At 50.5% G+C, this 9,552-nt stretch overlaps 1 protein-coding gene across 1 annotated transcript in view; it reads left to right on the top strand.

The window, feature by feature from the left end:
• The window catches only part of DVL3 (dishevelled segment polarity protein 3), a 116,259-nt gene that overhangs the window by 105,673 nt on the left and 1,034 nt on the right, over positions 1–9,552 (top strand). The window contains exon 13 of the mRNA XM_015407724.1: positions 3,571–3,783. Within this exon, the coding sequence (XP_015263210.1) occupies positions 3,571–3,783 (213 nt within the window). The remainder of the gene's footprint in view (positions 1–3,570; positions 3,784–9,552) is intronic.

Consider the following 9,552-nt stretch of genomic DNA (forward strand, 5'->3'; position numbering starts at 1 on the left):
GGCTTGCTGCATGTGCCCACCCCCTGGGCTCTTTACTGCCGGACCTCCGCTCCTGTGCGCTCCCGCAGGAAATGACCCCTGGACTAAGGGATAGATCCAATCCATTCAGTGTGAGCAGAGAAGGGAGAGTTGGCTTTCACTTGAAACATAGCAATCATTTGAGAGATCTGACCCAACACTGGAGCATTAGAGGTTGCCATGTCTCTAAGAGACTGGATTGGCGTGAGGTATCTCAGAATGTATCCAAATTGCACGTAGTCTTATGAATAAGTGCCGTTCTTGCAGCAATGGAATTGATGCAGACTGCCAATGTCTACCAGCGATTAACGTTACCATTATTAGTTCTTGCTTTGCTTTGGAGATTTTGCAGTTTTCCCAAAGATCCCACATCCTTTTCCATTTTGCCTGCACTTCTGGCAGGCAGAGAAAAGGTGGGGAAACTCTGCTAAGCATGTACTCCTATCATGGGGCAAGGTTTATGCCCCGCCCCCCCATCTCACCTGCTCACGGCTCAATTAAATTTGATAGGCAAGTGATAGTGATTTTACATATATTACTCAGGTGGTCAGCCGTGTTGGGTCTGAAGCAGCAGAACAAAGTTTGAGCCCAGTGGCACCTTTAAGACCAACACAGTTTAATTCTGTGTATAAGCTTTCGTGTGCAAGCACAGTTCTTTGGGTATCTGACAAAGTGTGCTTATACCTTGGATAAAACTTTGTCAGTCTTAAAGGTGCCATTGGACTCTTAACTTTGTTTTACATCTATTACTGTATTTCTGGGAGGGAAAGGGGCACGGTGTAGCCTGATTTCATCACATCTCGGCAGCTAAGCTGGGTTGGTACTTATAAATCATGAATAATTACAACAGTAACAGTAATAAAGTGCTTTTTGTAGACAAGATGGTCTTGAGTGGTATTGAGGGCATCTTCAAATCCTCCCCATTGGGTTGACACTGTCCGGCAGGTAGTTCAAGCCAATCCCACATTGTCAGTGCCACGCGATTTGTGGCGGAGCTTCCAAGGGTGATTCCTAATCCTGGTGATACTGCCACCGTTGGTGGTGGTGGCAGCGGTGGCCCCTATGCAAAAGCCTGGCGGAAGAGCTCCGTCTTGCAGGCCCTGCGGAACAGGCCCTGAGTATAGGCTTTCGTGTGCAAGCACAGTTCTTCGGGTATCTGACGAAGTGTGCTTACACCTTGGATAAAACCTTGTCAATCTTAAGGGTGCCGCTGGACTCTTAACTTTGTTCTACATATATTACTGTATTTCTGGGAGGGAAAGCGGCACGGTGCAGCCTGATCTCATCACATCTCGGCAGCGAAGCTGGGTTGGTACTTGGTGTCACGGCTCAGGTGGGGTGTCACCTGACGCTTCCACCACTCTGGATTTAGGTTCCCTTGAGAAGGCCCAGAGCACCCTCCCAAGACCTTCAGATCTCCCTTTTGGCCAAATAACAGGCATGAGGACCAGGCAGAGTGAACAATGAAAATAGTTTATTTTATAAGAGGTCAAACAAACAAGGTGCAGAAATATAACAGTAAGTGGGTGAAAAGAAAAGAAATCAAATGCCCTAACGCATCTAAATCGAAAATAAATAAAATAAATATACTGTCTCAAGCTCACTATCTGCAGTGGCCTTAGACTACTCACTCTTCCCTCAGGATGAGGGTCTCTACCCCACAGCAGCGTCAGTCCCTTCTGGCTCTGCCCTCTGGGAAGAAGAACAGCTTTTCCTGCTGCTCCAGATCTTTTGTTCCAAGCCCTCCTCTTTTCCTATTGGTCAGTTTTGGCTCCAAAACCTCTCAGGGGCTTCTGGGAGTTGTAGGCCCAGCCTCACCTACTGCTAGCCAGGCTCTCTGGGCCTAGTAGGCCTCTGGTGGCACAGCCCAGATCATGACACTTGGAAAGGAGCCTGTTGAGGAAGACTCTGCAGAGGAAAGAAATGGAAAGCCACCTCTGCTTCTCGTTTGCCCTGAAAGGCTCTTTGCTGGGGTCACCATAAGTTGGCTGTTGCTTGCTTGCAGTTTACGCACACAAACATATACTATTTATTTTATTGCGTCCTGACCCGGATGGCTGAGGCTAGCCCGGTCTTGTCAGATCTCAGAAGCTGTCGAAGGGAGTATAAACGCCATGTAGCCCTAAACTGCTCTGAATTAGAAACTTTATTCGCAATACCATACTATCAAATGTCTTAAAGACAGTAAATGTAACAATCAGTGTTACAACTAGGGTTGCCAAGTCGAAATATCTCCTTACCGGGGGACTCCCGCGCCGCACGCACGTCACCCGGAAGTGACGTGACGACGCCGGGCACGCTGGGGGCGGGGCCACGACCATCTGAGGGAAAACCATAGAGTTTTCCCTCGGATGACCGTGGCCCCGCCCCCAGCGTGCCCGGCGTGGTTGCGTCACTTCCGGGTGACGCGCACGTCGGGGTGGGGTTCTCCCCGGGGCCCAATCCGCCGGTGGCGGGGAACGGGCTTCTGGGGTGGGGGTTTCCCTGCCCCCTGGGGGGACTTGGGAAGCCTAGTTACAACATAAACATACAGCAAAGAAATCGTAGATGAAACCCAGCTCATAACTTTGAGCTGTCCACAAAAGGAGCCAGGCAGTACAAATCAATGTATAAACAATTGCGGGGACGTTGTAAACGTCTTCATAAACTAACGGGGCTCCAGACTCCGTATGCAGCCGTGGAATCAATACTACACTTTTGTCACGAGACAAGGATTCCGGATGTGACCTTGTTTCGGGATCTTTTTCAGTCGTGTCTGTTGTATCAGTCAGTGTATCGTATCACAAAAAGGGCAATTTCACATGATTATCATGGACCCAAAAGGGGTTCACAGTCTGGTGTATAACGATCCACATAAACAGGCTCCCAACTGGGATAATATTAACAAAGGTGATAACTCAAATGTAACTACTGTCGTTGGAAGCTGGCAGGGTTGGCCCAGGTTAGTACTTTGATGGGAGACCGCCAAGGAAGTCCAAGGTTGCTACACAGAAGCAAGCCATGGCAAAACCACCTCTATTTGTCTCTCGTCTTGAAAACACTACGGAGTCACCATCAATGTTCCCTCTAAGCTGTGGAGTCTTGTGAGCAAAAATTCTGCTTTGTGAGCTACTGGCTATTAAAGTTGTGAGCGAGCAATTTGGCTGTTGCATAAATCAGTTTGCTCTGGATCCATCCTTCCTGAGCTAAGGCAAAAGTCTGTGAGCCAGAGGCTAAAAAACTGTGAGCTGGCTCACACCAACTCAGCTTAGTGGGAACACTGGTCACCGTACGTCTTCTGCGACTCGACGGCACGTCCACTTAAGAACACTTTTATGCCACCTTCCGGCCCAGCTTAACGATCCCCAGGGCGACACACCATCGAAAACATTAAAACACGCTTTCAAACAACACAGTAGAAAAATAATTAAAAACAACAGTTAACTAAAACACGAACAGTGAAAACAGAGAGAGAGGAAGGAGGGCCAGGGTGGATTGAGGGAACCTTCTCCCCCCCGCGTAACTGCCTCTGACCGTGGTTTAATTTCTCCCCATTCTCCGCTTCCCTTTCAGACATGGCCAACCTGTCTCTGCACGACCATGATGGATCCAGTGGCGCCTCAGACCAGGACACGTTGGCTCCGTTGCCCCACCCGGGAGCTGCCCCGTGGCCCATGGCCTTCCCGTACCAGTACCCGCCGCCTCATCCGTACAACCCCCACCCAGGATTTCCTGACCCCGGCTACAGCTACGGAGGGGGAAGTGCAGGCAGCCAGCACAGCGAAGGTAAGTGTGCAACGGGGTGGAATACAATTGGAACTTGGTCTGGTCTTTTAAGAATTCGAAGAAGAGGAGGAGGGTTTGTTTTTTTTTAACCCCGCTGCTCTCTACCTGAAGGAGTCACAAAGCGGCTTATCAGATTCCTTTCCTCTCACCACAACAGGCACCTTGTGAGGCGGGGGGGGGGGCGCTGAGAGGGTTCTGAGAGAACTGGGACTGGAGGAAAGGTCTGTCAGTGGCTACTAGCCACAGTGACTATGGGGAACCTCCACATTCAGAAGTGCTAATCCTCCAGATCCCAGTGCCAGGAGCAGTGTTCCCTCTAAGCTGTGTTAGTGTGAGCCAGCTCACAGTTTTTTAGCCTCCGGCTTACACATTTTTTGTCTTCGCTCAGGAAGGAGGGCTCCAGAGCCAACTAACTTATGCAGTAGTCAAATCGCTTGCTTGCTGCCAGAGGATGTAGTGATGGCCATATACATAGACAGCTTTAAAAGGGGTTTGCTTTAGACAGATTCATGGAGGAGAGATCCATCAGTGGCTACTAGTCACAGGGGCTAAAGGGAACCTCCATGTTCAGCAGCACTCAGCCTCTGAATCCCAGTGACAGGAGGCAACATCAGGGGAAGGCCTCGGCCTCTCTGCCCTGCTGTTGGCCCTCCAGAGGTACTGGTTGGCCCCCGTGTGGGACGAGATGCTGGATTGGATGGACCCAGCAGGGCTCTTGTTGTGTTGTAAGGCCACTCCGCAGGCTCCATGTGGAGGAGTGAGGAATCAAACCTGGCTCTCCTGATTAGAGTCCACCGCTCTTAACTACTTCACCATGCTGGCTAAGAAGAGCTTAAAGAGTGCAAATAGTTGCTGGTAACTTGTCGTTTTCAAAAAGCTGACCAGTTGACCTAAACTTTTGTTCCAGAGGATATCCCCCCTTCTTAGCCTAACACTGGGGTCCCAACCTTTTTGAACCCGTGGGGCACCTTTGCAATTCTAACACAGAGTGGTGGGCGCACATGCAGCCTGGCTGGTGCAGGGGGCACAGCCATCCACAAAAAAATCAATGCGTTCAAGCAAAATCCCTGTTTAACAAGATGCCTTTTAAAATGAGCATGCTGTTTTTAAATACTTCCTTGTATAATCGCGTAGAGCTGCGGTGGCTCAAGTGGTTAAGATGCTGAACTGCAGGCTGTGGAAGGTCGGTAGTTCAGCAGTTCGAGACCCGGGTTGCCGCATGACGGAGTGAGCTTTCATCTCTAGTTCCAGCTCCTGCCAACCTAGCAGTTTGAAAGCAAGAAATTGCAAGTAGACAAATAGGTACCACTTCGGTGGGAAGGGAACAGCGTTCCGTGCGCCTTGGTGTTTAGTCATGCCGGCCACATGACCATGGAAACGTCTTCGGACAGCGCTGGCTCTTCAGCTTGGAAACGGAGATGAGCACCGCAACCCTAGAGTCGGACTCGACTGGCTTTCGAGCAAGGGAACCTTTACCTTTACCTGTATAATCACAACGTATCTCCAGTCACACGGTGAAGAGCCTTGTGCAGAGGTCACAGCTGTTGCCAAAGCAACATTTTTAAAAAATCCGTATAGCCGGTCAGAAGCCCTGCTGGACAAAACCCCCTTCTGGTCTCACCCATTTTCTAAAATGACCTGGTCAGGCGCCAGGAAAGGTGTCGGTGGGCACCGTAGTGCCCAGGGGCACCGTTTTGGGGAGCCCCGGAACAGACGAAAGGGAAGAAAATAACAAGGGATTCCTTAGTGCAGCTACCTTGAACTGGTCCTTAGTTCACTTGGGCCAGTTTGGTGGCAGTGCATGGACTCTTAATCTGGGAGAACCAGGTTTGATTCCTCACTCCTCCACGTGCAGCTGCTGGAGTGACCTTGGGTCAGTCACAAGTTGTCTCAGGGCTGTTCTCTCCAGAACAGTTCTCTCAGAGCTCTCTCAGCCCCACCTACCTCACAGGGCATCTGTTGTGAGGAGAGGAAGGGAAGGAGACTGTAAGCCGCTCTGAGAGTCCGAGTGAAAGGCGGGGTATAAATCCAATCTCCTCCTCCTCCTCCTCCTCTTCTTCTTTTACCTTGGTTCAGACTGCTGGATCCGATCAACCCACACGTATTTCCCCAGTTTCCAACCCACAGCCACAACAACTTTGCTGAGCAACACCAGGAAATGCCCATTGAGGTCTTGGGGAAGTGGGTTTTATACGTTTCTCCAGATCCTTGCCCCCCTTTCCCAGGATTGGTTACAGTCTTCCCTCCTGATTGGGCCAAGGGCAATCCTGAGCTCTGAATTTCCCCGTGGAGGTGTAGGCAGAAAGAGAAGGACTTCTCCATCCTCACCCTCCACGTGCCCCGCCCCATTCAGGAGTTGAGACGCAAAAGAAGGTGCATCAGGGGCCTGGGAAGGTTCAGAGGGCAGCCGCACTGGTCTGCATTTTAGAGACCAACGGGATCTTTGGGGTCCGCGATTCCAGAAGTCGAAGCTCCCTTCATCAGATGCAAGTCGGAACGGTGATCCCCGAGCCCTTACATCCCAGTCAGAAGGTGGGAGGGGCCGGGATCCAAAGGCACAATGCAAGCACCCCTCCCGCCTTCTGACAGGGATATAACGGCTCAGGGATCTCCGTCCCGACTTGCATTTTTATTTATTTAATTAGATTCTTAAGCCGCCCTAAAAAGAGAGCTCGGGGCGGTGTATGTCATAGAAGCGTCAAAGCGACATCGTCGGTTTTAAACAGCAGCGTCCCCCAAAACATTAAAACGACAGCGTTCCCAGAATATTAAAATAATAATACACTATGAACAATGGCAAATTAAGATGGCGATAAACTGCCAAAGTATGCCACTGGGAAAACAGGAAAAAAACAGGAAGAACAGGAGTGGCAGCCAGGTAGAACACCATCCTCAACCAGTTTGGTGTCGTGGTTAAGTGCGTGGATTCTAATCTGGGAGAACCGGGTTTGATTCCCCACTCCTCCACTTGCACCTGCTGGATGACCTTGGGCAAGCCATAGTTCTGACAACAGCTGTCCTTGAAAAGGAGTTTGTAAGCCGCTCTGAGACACAGGACCACAAAAAGGGCGGGGTATAAATCCAATCTCTTCTTCTCCTCTTCTTCTTCCTCTTCTTCTTCTTCATCTTCCGCCTGGTGGAACATCGCTACCTTACATGCCTTAAGTTCCGCAGGGCACGGATGTTGTCCGGCAGAGAGTTCCACCTGATGAAGGGAGCTTTAAAGCTCGCACTCCGAAAATTTCATTCGTCTTTAAGGCGTTAACTGGACTTGAATCTAACTTTTCAGAGACCTGGGAAGGATAGCGAAGGACGAACCATTACAAGGACCCCCCCCCCCCCCGCCACACCACAGCTTTGTTGCGATCCTCTCGCATCCCACTCACGAAGCAAGCCGTAAAAGGGCCATCGAGCTTTCTGTTCTCCTTGTCAAGGCTATGAAGAACTGCTTGGAAGAGGCCTCTGGGGGTATTTACAAAAGCAGCAAATTAATATGCTGCTTTCCAATTAGCGTGTTCAAACTCACACCCGCACGGTTGAGAACACCGAAGGCCGGGGCTGGGCTTGCAAGCAATGGATGCGTTGTCCAGTCTTGCAGTCAGAATGCCTTCTAGAAGGGCTGCCTTTGTTAGGCACGTCCTCCGCCAATTGCATCGGTTGCCAGTTGAGTACCGGATTCGCTTCAAGGTGTTGGTTTTGACCAGGGCTTTTTTTTTTGTAGAAAAAGCCCAGCAGGAACTCATTAGCATAGTATGCCACACCCAACAGCAGAAACTCATTAGCATATTATGCCACACCCCTGACAGAGCAGCTCATTAGCATATTAGGCCACACCCCACGTTACCAGAACTGTGGTCATCCAGCCACACCCACCTTTTGCTTCTTATTCTGTTTACCTTGTCTGTTGTCAAAACCCAGGGCTTTTTTTGTAGCAGGAACTCCTTTGCATGTTAGGCCACACACCCCTAATGTAGCCAATCCTAATGAGTTCCTGCTGTTGGGTGTGGCCTATTATGCTAATGAGTTCCTGTTGGGCGTGGCCAACTCGGGAGCCAGCCGGAACTCTGTTCCTGTGCGTTCCTGCCCAAAAATAGCCCTGGTTTTGACCTACAAAGCCTTATACGGCCTGGGACCCACATATCTAAAGGACCGCCTCCTCCCATATATGCCTCAAAGAGCATTATGCTCGAAAGATCAACACCTCCTGGTGGTCCCCGGCCCGAAGGACGCCCATCTTGCCTCGACCAGGGCCAGGGCTCTCTCTGTCCTGGCTCCAGCCTGGTGGAACATGCTCCCTATTGAGACCAGGGCCCCGCGGGATCGTCTTCAATTCCGCAGGGCCTGCGAGACGGAGCTCTTCCGCCAGGCCTTTGTTTGAGGCAACGGGCGCCCATCTATGGCCCCCCTGAGGTTGCTGTCTGCCGTCTTATTTACTGACCACCAGCAACTGGGCTTTAACTCACTGCACCATCGGGCCAGAACTTTATAGCCAACTGACGCTGTTTCAAGCTGTACCCATTGTTTTAATTGTTATAATGTTTTATAGCGTTTTAAATGGAAACTGTATTGACTCTAATGATGCTACCCGCCCTGAGCCCGTCCGTGGGATGGACGGGATACAAATGTAAATAATAAATATGGGCCTTCCCCATCTTGGGGGCAGAGCCACACACTGAATGAAGTGCTGTCATGATCTGGGCTGTGCCACCGGGGGTCTACTAGGCCCAGGAAGCCTGGCTTGCAGTAGGTGAGGCTGGGCCTACAACTCCCAGAAGACCCTGAGAGGTTTTGGAGCCAAAATTGACCAATAGGAAAAGAGAGGAGGGCTTGGAATAAAAGATCTGGAGCAGCAGGAAAAGCTGTTCTTCTTCCCAGAGGGCAGAGCCAGAAGGAAGGCTGCTGCAGGGAAGAGACCCTCATCCTGAGGGAAGGGTGAGTAGTCTAAGGCCACTGCGGATAGTGAGCTAGGGACAGTATATTTAGATGCGTAAGGGCATTTGATTTTTTTTCTTCACCCACTTACTGTTATTCTGCACCTTTGTTGTTTGACCTCCTATAAAATAAACCTTTCCCTTGTTGTTTACTCTGCCTGGTCCTCACGCCTATTATTTGGCCAAAAGGGAGGTTTGAAGGTCTTGGGAGGGTGCTCTGGGCCTTCTCAAGGGAATCTAAATCCAGAGTGGTGGCAGCATCAGGTGACACCCCATCTGAGCCGTGACAAGTGCATAGGAATTTGCTTTTGCTATATCAGAGCAAAGTCTGTGTGGTATGTGCAACGGTGCACTGTGTGCAACGGTGACTGGCCTGATGCCTGCGAGGAGGCGGGCACAAAAGCAGGAGTCCCTCTGCATTTGCTGGGGCTCAGAGGTGACCTGTAACTGGATGGGACAGGGGGGTATCAAAACTATGAGGAGTTGCCTCAAGGCTACGGAAAGTTGCTGTGGCCAAGTCCAGTCGGGGAGGGGGGGACTCCTTTCGCTTGCGATTCAGACCGAGGAAAATGTACATGTACACGGAGCAGGAAGCCTATTGACCGGTGTTAGATACTTTAGAGAAACTGAACCTCCATGTTCCAAGACAGTTACTTTTTGTGTAGGGATAGAGGAGCTGTTGACAATACGCTTTGCTTGTGAGTTTCCAGATCTGCTTTTGGAAACGTACGTGCTGACCTAGAGGGACCTCTGGCCCCATCCAGCAAAGTGGTTCTTGCACCTTATACGATTCTCCCTCACTGCCTTAGTTGGCTTGTCCCCCTTTCCCCACCTCTCT

Source organism: Gekko japonicus, unplaced genomic scaffold (genome assembly GCF_001447785.1).
Source record: "Gekko japonicus isolate JY-2015 unplaced genomic scaffold, Gekko_japonicus_V1.1 scaffold1994, whole genome shotgun sequence".
Taxonomy (NCBI): domain Eukaryota; kingdom Metazoa; phylum Chordata; class Lepidosauria; order Squamata; family Gekkonidae; genus Gekko; species Gekko japonicus.